The sequence below is a fragment of the Sycon ciliatum genome, chromosome 4 (genome assembly GCF_964019385.1).
Source record: "Sycon ciliatum chromosome 4, ocSycCili1.1, whole genome shotgun sequence".
Lineage (NCBI taxonomy): Eukaryota > Metazoa > Porifera > Calcarea > Leucosolenida > Sycettidae > Sycon > Sycon ciliatum.
In genome coordinates, this window is record NC_088646.1 from 22,412,830 (window position 1) to 22,438,377 (window position 25,548).

At 47.0% G+C, this 25,548-nt stretch overlaps 2 protein-coding genes across 6 annotated transcripts; one reads left to right on the forward strand and one right to left on the reverse strand.

The window, feature by feature from the left end:
- Positions 1 to 522: 522 nt before the first annotated feature.
- LOC135815063 (inositol polyphosphate-5-phosphatase A-like) lies at positions 523 to 20,028 on the forward strand. 4 transcript variants are annotated; one of them, XM_065328298.1, is made up of 20 exons: positions 523 to 907; positions 1,053 to 1,094; positions 3,210 to 3,310; positions 4,151 to 4,238; positions 6,259 to 6,322; positions 7,610 to 7,650; positions 8,730 to 8,801; positions 9,021 to 9,073; positions 9,883 to 9,946; positions 10,189 to 10,244; positions 10,537 to 10,621; positions 11,209 to 11,304; positions 14,211 to 14,288; positions 14,495 to 14,565; positions 14,823 to 14,873; positions 15,326 to 15,386; positions 15,638 to 15,697; positions 17,450 to 17,594; positions 18,064 to 18,113; positions 18,888 to 19,031. In XM_065328298.1, the coding sequence occupies exons 1-19, from the start codon at positions 839 to 841 to the stop codon at positions 18,066 to 18,068; spliced, it is 1,302 nt and encodes a 433-aa protein (XP_065184370.1). In that variant the 5' UTR covers positions 523 to 838; the 3' UTR covers positions 18,069 to 18,113; positions 18,888 to 19,031. The 4 variants fall into 4 exon arrangements, with proteins under 4 accessions (XP_065184370.1, XP_065184369.1, XP_065184367.1 ...); XM_065328297.1 differs by lacking the exon at positions 18,064 to 18,113 and having other exon boundaries at positions 526 to 907; positions 18,998 to 20,028; XM_065328295.1 differs by lacking the exon at positions 18,064 to 18,113 and having other exon boundaries at positions 528 to 907; positions 18,888 to 20,028.
- Positions 20,005 to 25,048, reverse strand: LOC135815064 (sarcoplasmic reticulum histidine-rich calcium-binding protein-like). 2 transcript variants are annotated; one of them, XM_065328299.1, is made up of 5 exons: positions 24,654 to 25,048; positions 22,284 to 22,379; positions 21,411 to 21,462; positions 21,117 to 21,153; positions 20,005 to 20,639 (listed from the first exon to the last, which is right to left on the reverse strand). In XM_065328299.1, the coding sequence occupies exons 1-5, from the start codon at positions 24,876 to 24,878 to the stop codon at positions 20,564 to 20,566; spliced, it is 486 nt and encodes a 161-aa protein (XP_065184371.1). In that variant the 5' UTR covers positions 24,879 to 25,048; the 3' UTR covers positions 20,005 to 20,563. The 2 variants fall into 2 exon arrangements, with proteins under 2 accessions (XP_065184371.1, XP_065184372.1); XM_065328300.1 differs by having other exon boundaries at positions 22,311 to 22,379; positions 24,654 to 25,041.
- Positions 25,049 to 25,548: the final 500 nt, after the last annotated feature.

Consider the following 25,548-nt stretch of genomic DNA (forward strand, 5'->3'; position numbering starts at 1 on the left):
ACCGACCGTTGTCCCCTGCGGCCGGGCGTTGAGTGGGTCACCAACAGTTCACGTGACCAGGGAGTCGTATAAATACGACCTCCTCGAGCTCATCCTCATCTCCCGCTACCGGGGGTATCCCGGCGCTAGTACAGTAGTAGTACACCATGTACACTGCTAGATCCTGTGGGCCGTACGCGTTATGTCGTGTCGCTCGCAAGCGCTATGCGCAGGAGTCACGGCGCCGCGCACCGCACCGCTAGCTGCTTACCTGGGAGTCGTAAAATACCGGTATTTTACGACTTCCTCCTAGATCCTTGCATGCACTGCACTGATGCATGATGCAGCGCAGCTAGTCTGTAATTGTGCATCTTTGCAGGCTGTAGTGAAAAATGTGTACTCACTCACACTACCGCGCGTAGATCTTCAATCAAGACTTCAACACACTGGCACTAGCACTGCACTGGCACTGGCTAGCCAGCTAAGCTGAGCACTTACTTCATCGATCGACGTCAGGTTTCTTGGTTTGTTTGGCCAAACTGCGGTATTTCTGGACAACCGGCGGGCCCGGTGCGTCAGATAGCTCTGTGTGAGGAGTGGAACATTGGATTTTTTAGATGAGCTGTAGGTTGCTGTCTTGACAGATTCATAGTGCTTCCCCACCCCACGCCACGTTACGCTGGTTTGATTTGCCACTGCCAGTACAGTAGCTACTGCAGTTTAGAGAGTGTCGAGATAAACGAGTGAAAATTGCCTGCCGTTCCGCTCGTGGAGTATTGGAAATTTTTGACGCCGTTGGATTGTCAATTTCGCAGCTTGTGTGCTGGGCAGATGATCGCCTGTAATTAGCTGGCCAAGGATGTCTTCCGACCACGAAGAGCTGTCGTTGCTGTTGGTGTCGGCAAACGTTGGAACCCTCTTCGAGCAGGTATCGTTTTGAATCTGCAGTTTGTAGAAGATTCCCTTCACTTGGAACGTTAAAAAAATGTCCTCAGAGCTTTCTTGCTTGTAGTTGTGTTCAAGAATGAAGTGAAATAAGCAGATGTCATCGGTATGTTTTTTTACATTTGTAGCCTGAACGTCTACTTGAGCCATGGCTGAATACTTTCTGTGCGGTAAGAGCAATATTTTTTTTGCTACTTCATGTCTTGTTCTTAGTAGTTACTGCCTGAAATGGCCTTGCAAACTCATGCCTATGTGTCCCCACGTATCAGTTGCCTGCACAATATAGGAACGTCCTCATTGACATTGTCATGTAACGTTTGCCGATAAAGTGACGAGAAAACCATGCCAGCCGACGCTGCGTATTGATATCGACTGATTAGGCTTATCCTTCAAACTATACAATTTGTGGCAGTTGGATATAAATTTTGTCAACATACAACTGGTGTTTTACGGAGAAATAGTGACATATTGACTTTGCGAAATCAGTGCATGCTCGGTCAGTGCGCAATCTCTGTAAAGTTAAGTGTGGGCAGCGAATATGTGCTCTGGTCCACTAGCCCATCAGTTGTAGCACGTATCTGTGTATCTGGAAGATTATTTGTCACCTATTAGAAAACGTTTTAGTAGGATTTGTGCTGTAAGGCTGTCATCACACTACGGTACAAAGCTCTGCGTCTACGTCCACGTCCACATACGAAGTTTTTGGTCGGTTGCCATGATGATCCGTGTACGGCGTGAAAACGGGAGCAGAGGAAACGGGAAACATAGACGTGGTAGGGAGGGAGAGGGAGAGGGGGGGGGCATACAACTAAAATGGATGAACGTGCCTATCTGTCTGTCCCAGTCTTTTTCAAAGCGACCTTGTACGTGCGTTTGAATTTTCAAAATTGTCGCCAATTGTGCGGGTCAAGAACTGTGCATGTGTGATGACACAACCATCCGTTTTGGAATTTTCACCGTAGATCATGTGGACGTAAACGAGAGGCGGTGAGCGTTGTGTGATGATGGCCTAAGCTGCTTGTATTGTACTTATTTTGCCGTTTATTTCGGATCATCGCTCTATGCTGCTGATGACTCGTGCGCGTGGAGAATTATTTTGTTGAAAGGACGCCTTCAGCAGTCCGATATACCGGACACTATTGATTGTTCTTATTTTGCATAGTGCTGAGCATCCACACCAGCCATGCCTATGTTTGCATGCTGCTGCGAAGTAGTTCCATCAGAGCTGCATGAAACGACCCCTGTCCAACTTACTGTTGCAGTGTGCATAGGCCCCTCACTAGTATAGCTGCACCGATTCTGGAAGGTTTCCTGATTCTCACCTGTTCTAAAAGGCCCTGTGCGTGATGTGTGTGCGCACACGCATGCGCGCGCACGTGTGTGTGTGCGTGTGCATGTGTGTCCCATATGGTGCAGTGGTATGTGCAGCGATTTCCAATCGATAGGTTGCGGGTTCGATTCCCGACGATTATGGTCACACACGTCTTTCTTCTCTTTCTCAGACTCTTCCTGACTTTTCTTTCATTCTCCTGGGTGGTTACCAACAGCCAGTGCATGCCGGAGTATGTGGTGTGATGTGTGTGCGGGAAAAAAGAAGAAAAAAAGACCAAAAAGTAGGGATTCACTGGCCAGAAAAAAAGCCACTTCAAAGCTGTGTGGTGTAGACCAGGCTGAATAGTGGTGGTCAATTCTTCAGCCTTGCAAGCTGTTGAATGGTGCAATCCCAGCACAAGTTGCTATGGCTTCTGCTGTAGCATCGCTATCATCGCCTCTGGCGATGGGCGTCCAATGGTCAATGGTCAATTGCATGTGCATATGTGTGCCATCCATCCGTGTGTGTGTGTGTGCGTGTTATGTTTGTGCATAATATGCTTGTGTATGTATCCCGTGTTTGGGGAGGGGTGGTATGTGCGTATGTGTGCGCGTTATGTTTGTGCATAATGTTATGCTTGTGCATGTGTCCCCGTGTTTGGAGAGGGGTGGGTGTATTATTATGTACAGTGTTGCTCAATGAAATCCGATCGAGTTTCTCAAGTACGCGCCGGGCGCTGTGCAGCCCTAGACCTGCGAACACTGGGCTGCGAAAAGGTGCATGGCGCCAACTTGACTCTCGTGACTGGATTTCATTGAGCAGCACTGTACATGTATGTTTATTGTAGGTATGTAGTCGTGTGTACACACTCTGTGATTCAGGTCTCGGTGTTCTTTTTTTCCTGGCTCATGCCCATCACTGCCATTCCTCATTGCGGTCAGGTTTCCTTGCTTCTTTTTTCCCCACTGTACAGAAAGTCAGTCAGGATCAGCCAGACTTTGTGGCTCTGCATTGCCAAGAAGTTGGCGGGAAGTCGTACATGACTGGCATGGAATATGTTGATAGCTTTGTTGAGTGAGTTTGACGGGAGACAGATCTTGAGTGCGCAGGACTTGCTTTTGTTCTGTTTTTGATAATGGGCACACGTATCTTACAACAAACTACAAAGGTCTTTTTCCCGTTTTCTGCGGCCCAATATACTTCCAGTTACTGTCTTGACATCTTTTGTATTAAGCATGCTGTAGGAAGGAGCTAGTCGCTCAACCCCTGCCTGATATGGCATGTGTCTGTTATACCTATTACGTACAGCTCTAGTGTAAATTGCACCACCGCTGTTTGCAAAACACATGCAATGGAGCAGTAACAATGCACCTGCTTGCCGCCTAAATCGCCCAAAGAAGAGTAATTCGGAACTATGCTGAGTGCCGCTCAGTGCCGAATTGGCTCCTGACACTGCAGTGATTGCACTGCAGTGTCGGAATGGCTTGAAACTTGGAGATATTTGGCTGTGTCCTGTCAGACAAGATGTGCACAGTGTCGGTTGTTGCTGTATGCTGCTGTATGCTGTTGTGTGCTGTTGTATGTGAACGTGGAGTTAGTGGCCAATCTTGTTGTAGTGTTTAGCTGTTCGTTGTGGTTGCTTTGTTTTACTGCTTTGGTGCACTGCCACATCACCAGATTTCTATTCTCTGGCTCTCAGTTTTTACTATTGTCCTCGTCTTAGCCGCGGGTGTTCGATGGTTTTGAAACCAGCTTGAGGTGTATGTATGTCTGTCTGTCTGTGTATGTATGTGTGTACATGTACATGTACATGTGTATGTCTGTGCGTACGCTTGCGCATGTGCGTGGTTACGTGGACGGATGTATATTGTGTGTGTGGTGTGTATGTGTGCATGTTTCGCGTTGATGTTGCAGGCGTCTATTGACATCTTCAGACTTGGTCGAGTATAGTCGTGTGCGTGGTTACATTGACAAAGATTATGAAACAAAGACGGAATTTACTGTAAGTTGTCCACTCTTCTTGTGCGTGTTTTATAGTACCTGTAAAGTATTAATTCTTGTTGATTTATCGCTTACGCTGCTCATCGATATTTCCTTTTGTGTATTTTCGTTGCATGGAGTCTGTACCTGGCTTGCCAGGTGTATTCATTTGCAGATAGATACGCATGTATTTTCACATGGTGGCACCCATTCCCACCTTCAGTCTGGCTCTGTTTCCGCATGTGCTCCTTGAGGGATTGCTGTTCCAGTTGTTGAGTGTTATGGTGAGCAAAATAAAACCTGGGCTAGAAGCCAGCAAAGCTGTGCAGTATGAAAACACCATGCTGTGTGTAGGGTAAACATCTACTGCTGAATCAGGCCGTATTCTGAAGGGCCTGGGAATGTCCGGAATGCAAATATGCCCAGATAGTCTGGTGGCCTGCTGTGGAATGTTGTGTGATTTCCTTCCATGTCTGTGTGGAAGTAGCATCTCATGGGTCTTGGCCATTAGGCATTGATGTGAATCACATGCACAGTAATAGTTTGTTTACTGTTATTCACTGTATGAATCATTATCTTCTGTAGCTCTCTACTGGTGCTGTGTAAATAGAAGTGTCCTGTGCCCCAATCCACTCATGACTTGGGCATTGTGATACTGCGTATAGAGAGGGCTGGAAGTCCGTGGTGCCGGAGCAATCCTTTGTTTTGTTTCCTATCACTACCCTAATGAGCTGTAGCTTCCTGCCTTGTTTGGCCTGTCTTGGCACGTCTTAGTCAGCTTTGGTGTGAGTTGGGACTGCACTCCTGTACTCTGGAGTGTTGCCTCTCTCTCTCTATGGCCCAGGTGATGGATTCAAAGTCCAGGCTATTACGTATTTGCAGCAGTATGCCTGTAGTGCAGGGTGCACTCACTAGCATTCATCAGAGATTGGGACTTGTCTATGACTAATTCGGTATTCACCAGTCTAGTGCCAACAGTAGCCAGTTGCTTCCCTTTTTCTGCTCTATCTTCCCCTTACAAATTCCACTTACAGCAGGTGTGATGCATTAGTGGCTTTTCTGCCATGCACTTCACTTGCAGTAATAGTATACTAATACACACCAGGAGTCTGTAAGAGGCTACTGTTTTGCGTCAGGTCTCCCAGCTTAGTAGAATTGTACTCATTGTACCCTGGTTGGAAGTTCTCGGTCTAAATGACGCACTGGTGAAGTGGCCTGTGTAGTATAGCCTGTGTTTGGATTTAGGCCTGTTGTTTGGCCCAGGGCTTCCAAGTCGCTCTCAGAAATACCGGGCAGATGTGTGAGCCTGAGCAGTGTTTCTATTGGGGGAGTGCGGTTGCTGCAGTTTGCTTGCTTGTGATCAGTGCCACTTGGTTTCTGCCCTACTTAGTATGTGTCAAAAGGATTGGTGCTTGTCTGCTGTTCCAGTTGTTGAGAGGTGCCTGCATTGCAGTTCGAAGTGCCATACTAGGTTGATTGTCTTCTAAGTAGTGGTTACTAACTGATACCCACTTGCCTGCTGATTTGTTTGTCTGCACTGACAACCATGCCGGTATACCGGTAACAGTAGTGATAGTGCTGATGCTTCTGATCTGCTGAGTGGGGCTTGTCACATGTGCTTGCCTCGTGGCTCTTGTATGTCATGTTGATACTATACTAACCGCCTTGTGCATTATTGATATGCCTAACCATCCCCTCTTTTCCGGTTCATAGCCCTCTTTTGCTCAACTGCCCCCCCCCCCCCCGTACTTTTGCCTGTACATCTTCATGTGTTTCTGCCTAAATCCTCCATGGCTGGCATCACGCCGCATGTGCCTAATGACAGGCTGTCATGTGGGAACATCTTCATTTCTTCCTCACACAGATCATGCTCAGTCTTCTATACATACACATGACATACCCGGGATCTCCCACCCCTCCTGCTTTTTGTTGCCCCTCACTTTTCCTTCCCCTCTCTTCTCCCCTCCCCCCATTCTTTCCTAATGTTCTAATTGTCATGGGATTCTATGCATGCTGTTCTATGTGTTTCTCTTCCCTTACAGGCTCTGGGAAGTGTGTATCTGGTTCACTCAAGAGTGTCGGATGCTGCAATGTGGGACTTTTCAGGTACAGCACTCATTGTTGTGACGGTCGTCTGAGCTCACCCTTTGCCACTTTGCAGCTGTCTTCTATCTTTTGCCTGAGTTGGTGAACGTGGCGTTCTCTTGTCATGTACATTGTAGTCGATAGGTGTAGTGTATGTTGAGTGCTGCAGGTGTGTTGCAAAGTCGTTTCACTCTCTCCAGCTCTGCAACAGAGCAACAGCATTGAGAGTTTTGTGACTTGCTGGCTTTCGGCGAGACGAAATCTTGTGATGCCCCTGCCGACTAGTTTGTTCTTGGTAGTACTGGCTTTGATCCACACTTTTCTCCCTCCTGCTAAAGAGGTGTTAGATGGAGGCGGTGTGTTGTCGCCTACAGCACTCCCCTTCTCAGTCTGGGGGGACATTAGGCCTGCGAAATGATCCTGCTATCTGGGAATGCAGTAACTGTTGTTGTTGGGCTGTCAGTACGGCGGCGTTGTTTGGCACGAGCAGATTCGGCAGATTTAGCCTCTGCCGGTATGTATACATGTGTACTTGTAAAGCAGCAATTGTGATGGCAGCAGTACACGGTCTGCTCCAGATTGACTCTACCCGATAACCAACAACTCTGTATATTGTTGACATGTATTGCCACCACGGTAACCACCATTGCATGCATGTATCTGTCTTGCTTTCGTCAACATCAACTGTTTCACCGGGTATGGTGTGTGTGTGTGTGTGTGTGTGTGTGCGTGCGTGCGTGCGTGCGTGTGCGCGTGTGTCCGTCGGCATGTGTCAGCATTGCATTGTTCACACTTCACCGAGCCCTGTAATATGTCAGTGCTTGTCACCACCTTCAGTGTTATGTGCATTTCACGAGCACGAAGGACCGGTCATGCATATTTGCCACTTTGTTACTTGTTTTTCAGGTATGCAGTCCTTCTAACTTTTACATATTACAATATAATTGTGTTACGGTTTGTGGAAAAATGCAACACAGGGTACTTCCTGGCATAATTCTGAAGTTCCAGTATACTTTTAACTTGCATACCCAACGTATACACATGCATATGTGCGTATGAGCTTCTATGTCGTCACTCCCGTCGTTGTATTCTGTTTTGTGGCACTGGACTTGGAAGGCATGCTATAATCGTCTGTACTTGAGTAGACGGGTTCTTGGTAAGGGCTGCCATGCACGCCCAGTGACTTTACATTGAGCCTTTGTTTAGGTGGGTTTTTCCTTATGGTCTGCTCTCTCCTCTTTTATATTCTTTCTGCGCTGTCCCCGTCACTGCTGCCGTTGCTGTTGCCTGGCCGTGTGGTGAACACAGGATGTCGATTTCACCCCGTAGCGGATAAGGAGGTATGTAGAGTAAGTCAATGGTTGTCCACGGCAACCACCCATCATGTGTGTGTGTCCTAGGCTTTTACGCTTTTAACGCGTTTTATATATATTTCCCCAAACGGCCGGCGTTGCCGTCTCCATGCCTACCAACACAATATGAGTAAATGCTAATCTGGGAAACGCTGTGGTGAATGGAAAATGGAAAAAGGAAATTCGAAAGCCGGTAATGACTACGAGTCGTAGGGCCCCCGGTGAGAAGGTATTGTGTGGTTTCTATTTCAAAGTCTTTGTTGCGGACTTGCGTAAGTATTCGAACCCGAGCATTATTGTACTGTCCTCTGGTGCGAGGAACTGTGATGCACACACAACTACCTGATGTCTGTTTCACACACTACGTAGTATGATTTGTGTGGTGTTCTGTTGCGGGCATGGCGGGGAGGGGGGTAGTGGTGCAACGTATTGCATGTCGTGTGACTGTAGTCATGCGAGCAGCCAATTATTGACTGCTGTGGGCCCCAGTGGATGGAGTGGACGATGAGCAATCCTTGTTTTCTGCGCCATCCACCACGGGCTCAGTGTTAAGTTGCGTAATAATTCTAGGCATGTGATGAGTGGAAGTTGGTCACAACGTGACTGATTGATATCTGTTGGTATCACATCGGTTTGCTGACTATATTCTGTACCCATGGTGCGCCCAGTGCCTGTTCAACTGCTATGTAATATTGCGCAGGCAGGCAGTCATATGCAATGTGTAGTTCATGGGATAGCAATAGGACTGTAGAGTGAAACCGGCTGCAGAGCTGACCGCTGGAGGGACCCCCAAAACTTGGTCCCGGGTCAAGTGATTGAGAATGACACCATTTTCATCTTGGCTGCAGTGCTCCTCGGGCTCTGGGGCAGGTGGCCAGCTCATCAGAGTGGTAATCATGGCAGGTTTTACTCTACTGTTCATGGGAACAGACCTGCCTGGTGTCTGATGTGGGGTTGGTGGGTTACTCTGGAAAGGGACAGGTTACTAGTAATTCTTTTACAGTTGTCGCTCCTGTTGTTGCTGTGTGTTTTTGTGACATTGTGCTGTCTTTCTCTCTCTTCCCGATGCGTTGTAGATAAAGCACGACAACCTGAACAAGGACCCGTATCACCGAAAGCTGAAGTATCCACCAGATTTCTTTCCGCAGGTATGTGCTGTTACCAGCAAGACACTGCAATGTGTTCTGTTGAGGCTTGTGTCTTTGCCGTGTTCTTGATGAAACCATGCAGCCTTTATTCCTCGTGGTATGCTCAACGGAACTTTGGTCCTGCTTGTTGGGCGGACGTGCTATTTTCCATTGTGTCATGGGTTTCCGTGTGACTTCCGGATACTAATATTGTTTTCATCTTGTTTGGCCCTTGTTCAGTTCCCATGGTCACGCAAGGGTCATATCATCACGAGATGGCGGTTACGGAACAGGTTAGTTCAGTCTTGAAACTATGTGTTGTAGATTTACCTGTGTAATTGCTGTTCTCCTACTGCTCTGTGTTTGTGGTGTATGTGGGCGTGTGTGCGTAGGTACGTGTGTGTGTGTGTGTGTTTTTCTCTCTCTCTATCTCTGTCTCTCTCTCTCTGTCTCTCTCTCTCTCTCTCTCTCTCTCTCTCTCTCTCTCTCTCTCTCTCTCTCTCTCTCTCTCTCTCTCTCTCTCTCTCTCTCTCTCTCTCTCTCTCTCTCTCGGTGGATTTGCTTTGGAAAAGGAAGTCAAGCTTTTGAGGCATTCTGGCTATGTATTTCATGTTGATACTCAGGGAATAATTTACTTTCAATCTTTTGAATATCAATTCAAAAATGTTGCGTAGCAATTTTCTTCAACACTTGACAACATTGTCCTTCTGCAGAGCTGATCAGAGTGCAAGCTCAGACCACAAGTACATTGTAACACCTTAGTTGCAAGCCTATCCTGGTGCCAGGATGCATAGCTCAGCACTTTCGAAGTTTCGTACATCTATTTTATCCCTAAGAGACACACCCGGCGTGTACACTGTGCGTCATAGGGTACAGTGAAAAATCAATATGCATCGCAGTTTTGTGCAACACATTTCTGAAGTTGCTTCGCGCCTCAGAAGAATTGCGTAGCAAACTGCGATGCGATACCGGTTAAATTATTCCCCGATACTTGTGGGTACCTTGCCCTACACAGTACAGTGCCGATATGTGTTGACTGTGGATACTTTGTGTAGCTTATCAAGTTATCATATCACTGTGTTGCTTTGTGTTCTGCCCACAGAGTGGTTGACATCGTCAATGTGCACTTGTTCCATGATGCTAGCAATCTTGAATCTGTCAGCCAGGTATGTGCCATCGCTCGAGTTTTTGCAACCATCTTCTAATCTTTGGATAGAGGACGATGAAAGATTGGTGAAACAGAGTGAAATCAACCGATGGGAAACCAACGCAATGTTGGAATCACAATCGCTATGTTTAGCCTGTTGGGTCGCAGTCTCCACTTTGATGGCATATGAGGATGGAATTGGGTGTGGAATTGGCATTAACGTAGCTTGTGCAAACTTTTGTCTTGTCATGCTCACTCCAGTCACCGTCCATCTATGTGGCCAACCGTGCTCGCGCTCTCCGCCATACACTAAAAAGGTAAGAGTTTCGTCGCTGGCTTCCGTCTTTGGTCTTCTTTGGACTTGTGTCACACTAAACTCTGGAGCAAGGTTGTATCCTCTTGTTGCAGTGTTTGTTCTACATTTCCCTCTCATTCCAGTATGTGATGTGTTACAGTTAGTATTTCCTTTCTTGTGGGTACTGGAATGCGGGACAGTGATTACTGTCTCCCAGTCTTCTTGTTTGTGCTTGGGGCAATAGCGTGCCTTGCTGTTGATACAAGGTGTTTGCCAGTGCTAACGTCGTTGATGTCTTTCTTTGCTGCGCTTAGGATCGAGGAGCTTGGACTGAGAGAAGCTCCCATGTTCATCTTCGGTGACTTCAACTTCCGCATTGATCTGCATGGAATTGTGCATGTAAGTATAGTCATGTATTGTGCATGCTCTGTTTAGTGTTCGTGTGACATTTCCTCCTTGTATTCTGAGATATATGTATCAACAGTGCATTGCCAGTGCCCCCTAGTATCACTGTGTCATGTTTGACACTGTGCTTTAAGCCCTACTCCGTGTCCTGGAAGAATGTAGACGTGCATTAACGTGAGCTGCCGCGAGCATGTATCGATGGCATTCGATCCTGATGGTAAACTGCCCGGAAAAATCGGCAGTCAGTGCAGACAACCTGTGGACAGAGCCAGTAGGCTATCCCGTGGTGTCCGGACCCAGCGAGTGCCCCCGGGGTATATACACATACTACAGTATCACAGTATGAGTCTTTGCAGCTGTGCACGTCTCTATGGCTTTGTTAGTGCGCATTCTCCATCTGCTCCACTATCCACCGTGATCGATGCTGTGGGGAGACTTTGGCATGGAGGCTGGTAATGTCTTCTTGTGCGGAGACTTTGGCATAGAGGCTGGTAATGTCTCCTTACCTTCACATACATGTACAGTGTTGTGAGTTGTGCTTGTTCCTTGGCTGGATCCTTGTTGTGTGCCTGACCTACCAGGATCACCTTGCTGGCGTCAACGCCAAATCGACTGAGAAAGATGGAGTGGTGGCATGCATTGAGTATTGTCATGCCGACTGCTCAGATGATGATACGGTATGTTCAAGTGTTGTCAGCGATATCAAGAGTACATAATCAACCCCAAGTAGTGTGCAACTCCGACCTAGGGGGTCTGCGACGACAGCGCTTTACATCACGTGACAAAACCCGTACGCACAATCTGCGTGATATGCATGATCGCTACAGGGTTGTACGCAACCCTTCTTCGGGTATAACTCTCTGGTGATCACTTTGCAATGTTTGCCAGCACAGGCTTTTGAGCTGCGTCACGTGATGTAAAAGTCTGCAGTCGCAGCACTGGATAGAGGTAATACAGGCAGTTGCACAACCTTGAGGTGGTGGACCCTTGGCAATATCTACTGTCATATCTTCACTATGGTGATTATCATTCTCACACTTTTTTTAAGGGGGCTCAGTACTTCTGCGCGCGCATCGAAATCTGGGCATGATTTTATGCAAAATTTCGCGTTTGAAAACATTTTGTCCGCGGCTGGAGAAAGTTTTTTTGCGAGAAATAGTCGTGTTCAAAAGTTTATTTTGCGAGAATTCAAAGAAACTGCAGTCCTTGAACAGTTTGAACGTTTTGTGTTTTCCATTTTGGTTTGCTGGATGTCGGCGATCGATGGAGCTATGGAGCTTCGTGTCAAGTACTTGTAGTTATCAATAGGCACGGCCGTTTTCGTGGGCGCTCAGGACCAAAGCGTGTTCAATCTTCTTCAGGTCGTGTAGTTCTAACTTCCAGCTCAGATATGCCCTTTTCTCAGTCTCGCCTGCCAGTGAAGACAAGTAAACCTGCAAGATTGTCCAGAGCCCAGCTACCAATGATACATGACATGTATCAGTCTCAGAACGCAGGTAAGTGACATGCTTCTCTCAAGTTCAAGTGCATCCACTTGAGTTGCACTTGGAACGATATCTATTTTTTCTTTTCCAGTCGCCAGATAAAAATATTACTGACGACTGTGAGAGAAAAACTGGTCTTGTACCTGCAGTACCTGGAGATAGTGGAGTCAGAGTGTAGTGTCTGCAAGTAGAGACTTGATCTCTGTGAGTAATGAGTGTGGTCTGGAACAGCCAGTAGAAACAGCACAGCGACATGCCAGTGAAGTGTTCTATGTGTGGGCAGGAGAATTTGGTCAGACATGTGAGTCTCATGCTGGATGGAGTGGAAAGCATTGATCCTATGAACTCTAAGGCTGCACTGGGTGAGTTCTGACCTGTGCCTGTGTTTCTCAGGAGAAGGCTGTGGGTTAAAGGTAGTATGGCTGTGCTTGTATCATTGAACTATGACAGGAATCTGTATATATTATAAAACTGAATATTGAAATATTGGCAATATGCCTTGTAGAACAACTTGAGCAGAGACAGTCACAGACACGTAATATTATGCATGGTCAAGTTGCCACATTTTCATGAGCTCGGCCTTGAACTAGACTGTAAATGCAGCATAAAATTGTGTTATGCATGTTGTGAAGAACTGCAATATTACCCAGGCAAGGCAAGGCAAGGAATGTCAACTGAATTCATGAATCACAGCAGTACACATTGCAGCACTAGTCAGGCTTCTGTCACAGTCTCAGCAAACAAGCTGGAGTGGGCGTTTCGCTGCAACATGGGTGTTTGTAGAAGTCTAAATATTCTTCAACAACAACAACGTTATATATCATGCCTACAGGTACAATCATCTGGTGTTGGCATTTGAGAGGAATCAGGGAACTGGCATCCTTGGATTATTGCACGAACCGGGTGGCGATGGGCGTGTGCTAGTCACAATGAGTTCTGCTATTGCAAAACGCATAACACATCATCTAGCATCTGGAAGACCCAACACCAACACCCCTATTTTACACACTGCTCCAGACCGCACAAGTAGTCCAGCAGCTGCAGGAGGTGCAGCATCGTCCCCACTTTCTACCACTCGTGATGATGCTGCAGTTATCTGCTCAAACATTCACGTTGTGCTGCACACTGGAGGCGCGAACCCACAATACCAACAGTGGCTGCTAGCCATCGCATCCAGCAGTAACCAAGCAACTCAAGTTGCTCATTGACAGCGTTATACTTATAATCCGTTGTTTTGTACATTTGATATACCCATGCATGTATGTATGTATGTACATTATATTATGTATGTACATCACAATATACAACAAAGATGTGAATAACACAATTCAGTTGTGACTGTTGCATGTGGTATTGTCTGGGATTGGTCTATAGCAAATGCTTCTCGCCCTACATAGTCAAAGTGAAGCTTGAATGAAGTCGATACACTCATTTTGGCAACAATGCTGAATCTGACTTTCAAGCTGAATATGCAAAATCCGTCACAAATTTTGTTTCTCGTGGAGAAACGAGATGGTAGACATAAAAATCTATTTTTGTAGAGCCTTCCTATGGCCTTGAAGAGCAGATAATGACCATAAAATGGACCATGTTATTGTCTCGATTCTCCACTATTCAAACAAGTCTAAAGTCCGGTCTGCTGAAATACGCGTTTTGCCAAATCACATTCTGGGCTACCTTGGCCTCTCACAGTGGTCTGGGCATATGTTGTGGACATTTTCCAAAGAAGACAGTATTGTAGGCCCCTCCATACCCACTTTCAGGATTTTTGAAGTATTACCAACTGGAATTTTACGCCTTAAGTGAGAAATCATTGAATTTTTGCCGAAAAACATAGGTACAATAACACCCCCATAGCTGGGGAACCACATAATAAACCTATCCTTGAAATAGCCCAGACCAGTTCTCTAGGTGTCTGGCCATCTGAAAACACACAGTTCAGATCGATTTACCATAATTTTTTTTGCTCCCTCTTCGGGGTTGAGCCCCCTTAAATTGAAATGTTATTGCAGCTCTGGAACGATGATTGTCCAATGCTCTATTTTTCCGTGTTCTCATTTTTTCTGTATTAAATGTTCTTTTTATTTGTGCGCATGCAGCCTGCTCTGAAGTTGGAGAAGAAGGGATTTGTACTCAAGAAAGGCATTGCACCGAGTTGCTCACAGCTGATTGAAGAGGTATATTTTGTATGTGTGTGTGTGTGTGTGCCTGTCTTTTTTTGTCTTTGTGTTGCTAACTAGCGTTGCTGTGTCCTGTGTGTCTGTAAACTTCAAAGTAATACTCTGAAGCACTCTGTAACTGGCACCCTCACATCGCTCTGGTTTGATTCTATGCTGCATTTTCTTGCTGTGCGCTGTGTGTGTCTTTTGTGTATGCTCTGCAGTGGAGGAAGTTTGACAAGGAATCTAAGCAGTTCCCTGATCTGTTTGAGCAGGAAATCACGTTTCCTCCAAGGTGAGTCGCTACAAAGGGTGTTTGAGACGGAGTGTACATGTTCCTGTGCTCTCATCCTGTGTTTGCAGTGTGCGCATGTAGTTGGTTGGTATTGCTCTGCTCTCATCCTGTGTTTGTAGGATGAATATGCAGTGTGTTGGCAAGATTTTGCCTCCCCCCTCACACACCCACGGACACAGCGGTTGGCTGTATTGACTGACCGCGCGCCTGGCGCCCTCTAATATCTTGTGTACTGTTGTGTTGGTGTGTATGAACAGCTATCCTTTCAGTGAGGATGAAGGTGTCACAGATCAGTACATGCACAGTCGGTAAGTCCAGTTCTTCATTGGTTCCTCTATCTTCCACTCAGTGTGTGTACTCCAGGCAATCATAGCACCTAGGGAGACAGCGCAGAAGACTGGATCATGAAACGATACGAGTTTTACTCCCAGACTGCTGCTTTCAGTCGCCCTTGGGTTAGGGCTGATTTATGCACGCTCGTGTATGGCATCGCTGGTTTTTCACCGCAGTTGGCGTCAGCAGATGAAGACCGAGATCACGACTCGTGACGAGTTCCATAAGTAGTTGTCTCCGAGGGATAGATGATACAACTCACCGGTGTGCGCTGGTCACTGTATTTGGTAGTGTCTATTGTAAATCTGCTGCAACAATTTCGATTTCCATTTGTTGGCGAGGGAACTGGGTAAGCCAGGTTCGATGGCAATAGAAAAGTTCGGGTGGTTCTCATTGCTATTTGTTTTCATGTTTTTGTTTGTTTCAGGCCACCCAGCTGGTGTGATCGTGTTCTGTACAACCAAGCATGCAAGGACTTGCTGCAGCAGGTGTGTGTGAAGAGAGAGAGAGAGAGAAGAGGGGGGGGGGGATGCTATACTGCCCGTTCCGCATAGATGTCAAAGAACTTTTTTGAAAAATCCATCATTTAATATCCTGAAAAATGAAGAGAAAATGTTTAAGTCAACTCATGCCATTTGGCAGAGATGTGCTGCTGTATGCAGTAGTGAACTGGGTCTTGCTGTGCTCTTGGCTAATGTCTGCTACTGTTTGTTGTGTTATTGTTTGTCTTGTGCTGCAGTCATCTTCCACTGCTGATTACGGTGTGATTGGTGCTAGCGAAGAGATGGGAGACCACAAGGTATGCACTGAGCCTTGAGCTCTTACTTCAATCCAAGTAGATTAGGAAAAGATTTACCCATGCATGCACGTGTGCTGAATAGAGATCCAGATTGAATGGCTAGAAAGCCTAAGGGCAGGGCAGACTATCTGCAACACTGCTGGTCTGCAGCCATAGTACTCTCGCATTTGCCAGCTCCTCCGCAGGCTTCGCCGGCAGTCCGAACTGCACTAGCTTGTCTTTCACAGTTGGCATGATGGACTTGGGCATGACAGGTCATTGACGAAGTTGTCCATGCTCGGGAACTTGCACGTTGCATACTTCACGATGGTGTCCATCACCTTCGGGGCTGTGCTGAGCTCGAACCCCATACGTTCCATTGCGTACATCTTTCCATCGTACACGACGACTTGGTTCTTTAGGTGACTTGGGTCCATTCGCACCTGCAGACATCTAGAACCACACTCTCAGTACCACGCTGACATCACTCACAGAGCTTCTGGTCGGTTGCCGATGATGCATCAGCTCCAGGGCTTGACTTGATCATCTCGTTTAAGCTTCTGTGATCCAGGCTCGGCCGCATCTGTGTCATTGGCTTGGGCTCTTGACACACAGCAAGCAGAGGAAGAACAGCTCGAGGAGCGCCATGTGCTTCCGCGTCGTACGAGACAAGCCTGCCATTGCTTATCCACATCCGTATCTCTTCCTGAAACGTCTGCTTCTCGTCGTTGGACATCTTCGCTTTGCTGTACTCGCCAATACCAGTGTGGATCGGTTGACCAGGTGGTTTTCCATTGATCCAGCACCACTTCACCGACCAGTACCCTCTGTCAGCGTGCCAGCGCACGTCAGTGTCATCTATCGCTAGGATTACGTCATCACCATCCTGCGTGTGACCGTGTGCGTCCAGTATCTACAACTGTTATCGTAGGCGTGCAATGCACATCAGCACCTACTTGAATCAGCTCGGAGGATTTCTCTGGCTGGGCTGGCACAGGCACACATACATCCATCAATGGTGGTTTTCCACCTTCGCTTCACTGCAGACTTGTCCGCTGCAGCCACTAATGACTTGCCGGAGCTCCAAAGAGCTGTACCCTAACACACTCTACCTAGTTCACGAAAAGCCATTGAACAAGAGCATGGTGTATTCCTGAAATTTTTTTGAATAGCTGAAATTTCGGCTCCGTCAACTGACAAATAGTTGATGCATTGGGGCTCCTCGCATACTACAAGCTTGTGTGTGGAATGTGTGCGTACAGTGAGGGTTGCGTGTCCCCAGCCTGTGTGGTGTCGCAGGAAACGTGAATTCGAAGTCTGAAGAAAATGTTGAATGGTCTCTGCTGGGATGCCGGCAACACCATAGCTCATTGGTTAGAGCATCGCTGGCCTATAGCCAAGGTCCCTAGTTCAAGTCATGGTGGTGTCAGTCGATTTTTTTTCTCTGACAGAAACTCACTGCGGGTATGCAAATCCCCAGCATGATCATGGCAGATATTCAGATTGCTCGCGCGCTATCCTTCGTGTGTACGTAGTACGAACGTATTTGAGACACGTGGTGTGAGTTTTCGCCGTCTGAAACCCCATGTGCAGAGTTGCATACATCCTTGGGGGGGGGGGGGGGGGTTATATACTCTTGGAAGTATCTATAAAGCCGGTTTTGAAGCGGGTGCATTGCCCTACCCAAGCAACAACCGCTCTATGGTATTCCCTCCGTCTCCGTGTACAATATGTGTTTCATATTTTGGTTGTTGATTTTTTGTCTCATCACAGCCCGTTTGCCTGTCAGTGGGACTGCCAGCTTGTGCGGCTGCAGCTGTAAGCAACAACAGCCATGGTAACAACATTGGCAACTCCCATGCCCAGCAAGCCTGCGACAATGGCGACTCTGCTTCTGGAGAGCCTGCCGCCAAGCGGGGTAAGCAAACATATATGCGCGGGAGCTGTCTGTCGTGTTCTTCTTGTTGTTTGGCATGGGTGTGTGCGCGTACATGTGTTGACGTTTGCTAGAAACCCTTGAATGTGGGGGTGTGAATGTATGCAACAGCATCTACGTCATGGGAAAGGGGTTATGCTCGCTGATTGCTGTGCTGGTTTCGTTTCATTTGCTGTCGTTCAATTTTCCTGGTCTGCAATGCAAGAAGGTATTTGCTGCCCTGGCTGCGGGCGTTGTGTTTGCGTACTAAATTGTCTTGTACCTGTAGTTTGGAATTCTGAATATTACTATGTGGGGTCTTCACCTTCACTTTGGTTCCTGTGGTATGATGCACGCGTGCTGCATTAGTAATTCAGTTGGTCGGTGGGATTCTATGAGTCCAGTTGCTTGTTGCACTCTGCTGCATGGCTATGACCTTGGCTAGTGTTGCAATGCTGTGTCTGTTGACTAGGTTGAGCACCTTATGCTGCTGTTGCTTGCACTGTGCACCGTGTTTACGTGGTATGTCTAACTGCTGGACTCACAAGTCGCCTCGGGGCGACTGCAGCTTGACTGTTCTCTTGTGTGCGTGGTGCTTCTGGTTTGTGCGTGCTACTGCATGTTGCAAGTGTGTGCTAGTGCTGTGTGCATGGTGCTGTTGCTGTGTGTGGTGGTGTGGTGCTGTGTGTTGGTGCTGTGTGTTGGTGCTGTGTGCGATGCTGTGTGTGGTGCTGTGGTGCGGCGCTGTGTGTGGTGCTGTGGTGCGGCGCTGTGTGCTGCTGTGTATAGTGGTGCTGTGAGCGGTGCTGTGTGTTCCTCTGCCTATTATTGCTGCATGAGCCTGCTGCGTTGCACTATTATATTTGGCATAGTAAGTTTGGGACACCAAGAATATCTGTACACTGCTATCATTGCTATGCAAAGGTGCAAGCAGTGGAAATCCATGACATGGAGTAACATAGAGCCAAACAAACAAATAGATGAGCATGTGAGGTTGAACTCCAACGTTCTTAGTCCCAAACTTACTTTAGTCGTTCTGTCAGCCTTTCACTTTTCAACTATGCCACTCTAATCGGCTAACATCCTAACACTCTCTGTGCAACTACATGATTGTACTGATGTGTATGTGTGTTGATTATTGTTACATATCACTGTTGTTTCGGGGTAGTACTGGCAGCCAGTAGCAGTAGCAGTAGCTACATGTGCATGTCCAGCATACCGTACGGGATTAATCTTGCTAAAAGCCTAATCGTTGTTGTGTTGCATACGTTTCCTCTTGCCCCCTGATCTGTGTAGTGAGCCAGCAGTTGCGTTGCGATCATACCAGTGCTGGGGGACTGCTGGTGACTTGTCGGCATATGCTCATTCTGGCCATGCTCTACTGTTTGACACTGATTCTCATTCAGTTTACAACGGGTGTTGACCCAATCACAGCCATCGTCATCGTTCTCTTGCTGGCCGCCACTGTTCTCCACTTTGTCGATCACCGGTAGCTGCATTGCTCCAACCCACCGTTACTCACCCGACAATTTACCCGATTTGCCAGTTTATCGTTGCGATCTCTCTATCTCGCACGCCCCCTAGCCTTCACACCTTTCATCGTGTCATCGTTGCTATCATCGTCGTCAGTCCTCTTCGCTTATCAATCCTCTTCGCCGTTGTCATGTTCTACAAGGTGATGTGCGCTTGGAACATGTGCAGCTGTGTCGGTGAACACACCACAATCAGCTGTTATGGGAAGAAATATATTTATTCTGCTTGTGGAAAACAACATTGCACTAGGCCTGTATCAAGATAGTATATTCTTATAACAAAAAAAGACTAGACGACCTTTAGCTTGCTGTTTGCCTAACATATTTCCTAATTCTGACTCTTGCCATGATATACCATCTTGAGTGTGTCACCTCTGCCGAAGGACGAAAGACATTGTGCTTTCGATGAGAGGCACGTCTATCAAGCTTGTTCTTCTATACTGATCTAGTTTAAGTCTGTGTAGTGGTATGCGTGTGCACGTGTGTTTGTGTGTGCGTGTGTGTGCGTGTGTGCATGTGCATGCGTGTTCTTCATACACTAGATTTTATCTGAACGCCACTTGCCCCCGTCACCTCTTTACATCGGTTGCACTGATTCCTGCTAAGGAGGACGCACTATAGCTATATGCGTCGGCATGAGAAGTTCCCCAATGCGCTCATTTCACGTTTGTCTGTTTACGACCCATGCACTTACTGCAAACCCAGCATTTCATGTAGAGAGATATATGTCCACATCCATTAGCAGCAGACAACGTACTATTTTGTGCCTCTGTAGTCGGTCTCCAGCTGTCTTTTTTCTTCTTCCTGTTTCATCTCTTTCCTCCCCTCCAGGGAGTCTTTTGAGTTTCTTTGACATGTCAGCTCACCAACATTTGAGAATATCAATGGTTTCGATGGCAAAGTAATTGTTGTTTTCTGGTGTGACTACGATTGGCGTAAGAAAAGTGAATAATACCTAAAATACATGTCCTCAGTGGAACTAAAGGGGAAAAAAGAGATACGCGTACTGCTAGAATCGGTGTAGAAGGCTGATGCAGCTTGCTCTTGCATGGTGGAAACGTTTCAGCTGCAAGGAGCAGCCCTCAAATCAGTTACCAATAATAATATTACCAGTAATATACTACATACATGTGGCTGTACTGGCCCACGCTAACTTGTTACCGCCAAGCGAAGCAGGGTTCAAGTGCCGCCAGAGTCCAGCTCAGTTCAATAGATCTCAAAGCTTCAATCTATCTCATAAAAAAAGTATGACCATTCTGTACGGCGGTTGCATATCGTGAAACACAATGAACGCCTGCGATTAGTCTACAGGCAAATCTGTGATGTAACTTGTGTATATCATCAGCAAGAGGAGGTGGTGTGCTGGAAGTTCCCAACTGTCAGATTCTCTTCATTGACTTTCTGGTCCTAGACGCTGGGCTAATCCGTCACCCATAGTGCTCACAGGTATTCCTTGATCTTGGGATCGGCGGCGAGTTCTTTATCCACTTTATCAAGATCAACGCCGCCCAGCATTCTGTACAGTACAGATAGAGGGACAGCGAAAGAGACTGCGTGAGTGATATCCTGTTGAAGCGCACACCGAGTAATGTGCGAGGCTCAGGTGTGGTCACTTACCAGCAGCAGTTGCCAGCCAGTATCAAAGCATGCCAACAACTTGGCTTAGACATTGTCTGAAGAAAATTGCTATGCGCTGACGCTGGCCATCAACACAAGTGATGTGAAAAGGAACGCGGGGCCGACCCAGATACGATTCGGCATGACCTAAACTAAAGCAGACATCCCCGTGGAGAGCGCTCTCCAGCGCTGCGGAGGACAGACTAACTTGGCTTGACAATGTTGACAGATGCTGCATCAACCCTGCTCCTGTCTGACAGGTTCAGAGAAGAAGCAAGCTGTGTGCACTATTGTTATAAACAAGCCATTGCACCTCGACCATGCAGGAAATCACTACAGCATGATTCTAGCCGCGCAAACACACAGAGTAACTTACTCGAAGAAATGCGAGGAGAATCTGTCGATGATGCCACCTGCTCACACAGCGCATAACAACCAATTACAGCACACAAACAGTTGACACAGCACACAAACAGTTGACACAGCACACAAACAATTGACACAGCACCGTGGAATGGAGGTCAACTCTAGGTAGTGGATATTAAGAAGTAGCCGTTCGTCCACCAGAAGTTCTAGAACGGCACACTGTCAGCAGACATGGCCACGAGTGAACGGAAACGTTTTAAAAGCACATTGAACGGCGAGGAATGTGACAAGCCTCTCAACTTACCTGCCTGACAGAATGTGTCACAGAGCTTGCACGCAGCACAGAAGTTGCAGTACTGGAATTGATGAGCAGCATTACAATCGATGGGCGGCAGTCCCCGTGGCAACGGCCACAGTGATGGCCGACAGAGCACACCAAAAACACCAAGCACAGGAGAACAGGCAGATACGTGTAGGAAATGACACAAAGTGCATTACTAGTACACCATAACACACACCATGTCACAGAGCTATGGGAAATCAGTACCATAATTATTAGTCATGAAGTGTTTTAAGTTCGTATAATTATTAGGTGAACACAATGTCCATATTTCGAGAATCGAGAATCGATTAAGCATTGGCGAAGTTACGACCATTTGAATATACACACATCCTGTAAAGTCTCATCAATACGCTGTACACTCATCACGTAAAAAAACTACGGGCTTAGAGCCTGGTCATCTAGAATCCAGTAATAGTACGGGATCAGCAGTCAAAGGGTTGAACGTTATGCTGAGCCATGTCACTTTTAAGTTTTAATCCTGTCTGATTTTCCCCGAAAGCCCTGGAAAACATAGAAAATCACCCGGAGAATTATCCAATACAATGTATAGGTTAATACCAATACTACTAGTACAATGTCATGTTCTACAGTTGCGCTCACTACCAGGGCGTCAAGGGCCATGGAAGTGGAATGTGCCAGCTTTGCACATTGGGTCGGATTTCAGTGAGCGCAACTGTAGTATACATGTAGGTCTGCTTGACGTGTGTGAAACCTGTGTGCAGACAACAAGGCACAAGCTCAACACCCCGGTAGCCAGGTTACACAGGTACCCAGGTACCCAGGTCACAGTCACTACACAGGTACCCAGGTACCCAGGTCACAGTCACTACCTACCTTGCACATATCACAGTCACTACCTACCTTGCACATATCACATCCTACACGCCGCTTGTCTTCACACGGACAGTCCGTCCCGCACAGGTCGCAGAACTACGAAGTGCAGAGAGTACAGGAAACGCAAACACGCACACACCTTGACCTTTTGACCTTTGACGCCCATCGCCGGAGGCGATGAGAGCAATGCTACGGCAGAAGCCATAGCAACTTGTGCTGGGATTGCACCATTCAACAGCTTGCAAGGCTGAAGAATTGACCGTCACTATTCAGCCTGGTCTACACCATACAGCTATTTGAAGTGACTTTTTCTGGCCAGTGAATCCCTATTTTTGGTCTTTTTTTTGGTACGCACACACACACACACACACACACACACGCACGCGCGCGCACACACACACACACGCACATGCACGCACCGCGCTCTGACAATGACTACATAGTGCCAGTGATCTATGAACAGCAGGGCATCTCAGTTCCTACACGAGGAAAAGGAATTTCCTCTATAAGCACAGTAAGGTACTTGCATGGACACCTTGGCAAGTTGGCACAGCTTGTTGCATCATTTTTGTAAATGAACGTGGGTCAATATACGTATCATAAGAATGCAAAATGTTAAACACCCTATAATGTAAGTACCCCGGTACATGGTGTGCATGGAATTTCCCATATGGAAATCAGTCCATACTGGTACGACCATACCGTAAAAGCCTGCAATAAGACACCGGGCGGAAATGTCGGTATAAATGCGTTACTGTATAGCAGGACATTTTTTCGGATGGAATTTATTTTCGTACGATTCGTACACGGCCTCTTTTGTACTAAAATTATTTCCGTACTAAAATTTGTTCCGGTGAAGTTATGTGTACACTATACACGCGTACCGCATGAGAACACGTGCATCTAGCATGCAGCACTGTACGAAAATAAAATCCGTACGAAAGGTCGAAATTCGGCTTTGTCCGAAAATATTTCCGTCCGAAAATTTCCTGCTATACAGTATTTTAGATACGTGAAATCGGACAAAATATTCACAATCAACATATTCATCAACCACTAGGGACTAGGGTGACTATACTGCTGTATCGTACATGTATGTGGAGCGGTGCATGCACTACACTGGGCCTACTACTGTAGTGGACATGGAAATCCAGTCGATTGACCGGGCTGGCGCCCTCAGCGCGTACTGAACACAGCGTGCAGTGCACAAAGTCATGTTGATCCGCGATGCGACCAGCGCGCTGCATCGCATACTGCATGTTCCGCTTATCCACGGCTGCATGGCCAGCGCCCTGGGGCTGCTAGACGTGCAACCGGATTTCCATGTCCACGACAGTAGCATGCTTTCGTCCATGGGCATTCCCAAGAAGGTGGACTAGAAAACCGAACAAGAGCGCCGACGCTCGGCACCTGGGCGTTACACTGGGATTGCAGTGGGATTCAAGAGTGCATGCCCTGCAGGGGCGTACCTCGCACATCTGCGGTGTGGTGACCACGTACCACCGGCAACCTCATAGCCGCCATTTTGCCTATGTACATGTAGTACCTATGACGGCCATTTTCTGCTGTGGTAACCACACTACACTGACTACTGTACAGGCAGAAAATTTCGTCGGTCAATAATTTCGTCCAACTCCAAAGAAAAGGAGTTCGTCCGGTTGGAAATTTCGTCCATGGGCCATAAGAGTGTAAAGAAACGCTGGACAAATCGATATTCGTCCTACATTTAATTTAGTCCAAAAGCTCCTTGGACGAAAAAGACGAAATTAAATTCCAGACGAATATTTCTGCTTATACAGTATACACGAGCTACGCACCCTACCATGTACTGTGAATTCCCGTTCTACGCCTGAGCAGTGCCGCAGTTGCTGGGCAACACCGAAGCATGATCCGTGATCCGATGCACCAGGGTGTGAGTAAAAGCTGTTCGTGTTCCTTGTGCCATCGTTCTGTAGATTTCTAGTCAGTATAGCGGCCTAGCTCATTGAATATTATAGTTCATAAAATCAAATCCGTTGATCCCCGAGCTGCAGAGAGTGCTCAATGTCAGAGACAGAGCTTAGTACATAGCAGACTCAGCGGAGGACGTTCAGGTTGGTTGTAACTCTGAGTTTTCAGTTGTCTGATGATTGCCTAGCGGCATGAAACTCAGAGTTACAACCAACCTGAACGTCCTCCGCTGAGTCTGCTATGTTCATAAAATCATATTAACACTGTGTGCAATACTATCGTATGAAGAAGAGATTTTTAAAATGAGTCGTTTCACGGACATGACGACAGTGCAAGAATTTTCTCTGTTTTTTTCTTCTTCATCCTATTATCATGGTAGATCAGCGGAGCAGTTTTAACTACATAGTCAGTTGATTGTACCTTGCAGTATTTGCAGTATCCGCAGAAGGAGTTCTTGGCATATTCGGGACTGCTGAATTCGGGCTCCTTGGTTGTTTTTTCTGCTGGCTCTTTCGCTGCGTCGGGCTGCTCAATAGGTTTGGAGTCGGGTGCTTCGGACGCTGGTTCTGAACATACTGCGGGCAGCTGATACACTAGGCATAGAACTGCGAATATTGCCAATACTGAAAATGACTTCGACGCCATGCTTGGAGGTAAGGGAGCTAATCGGGCCTAATAAAGCGAGAGAGCTCTGTGTATTTAGGTTTTCTTCTTAGCCTGAGTCAATATTGACAATAATTTAGAAGTGAAAATACTAAAAAGAGTACCAAACTGGCAACAAAACAGGTCGATTTGTGGCAAATGTAACACCACCCAGATACACGTGGGCCAAACTCATTCGACCGAGGAAATACGCACTTCGCTGCTGTGTACGTGTTGAAACAGCGATTCCACGTGCTAAACGCGGAAACTGCGTAGATCTACGCGTGGGTCAGTAACTATGACGACTCCAAGAAGGTGATCCGAGTTCGGCCTTTTTAGGCGCATCGGCCTCGGCGATTTTCATCTTTTGCGCAGATTTTACCGCTCCATCATGACCACCAAGTACCATGCAGGTCAAGAGTCCTCTCCAGCTGGCCAGGTCACTGAAGACGACAAGAGTGCAGGTCAAGGTCAGGGTCAGGGTCCTCTTGATCTGCTGGTGTGAAATAAGTGAGTGACTGAGATCATGTACCAGGGAGTTGTTTGTATGACACTAAGAAAGCCTCCGTTTTACAGGCAAGCACCTCCCTGGCACCAACTTACTCATGATAAACTCGGAGTCACAGTCTCATGATTATAAACCGTTGAAGAGTGTCGACTCTGCTTACTAACG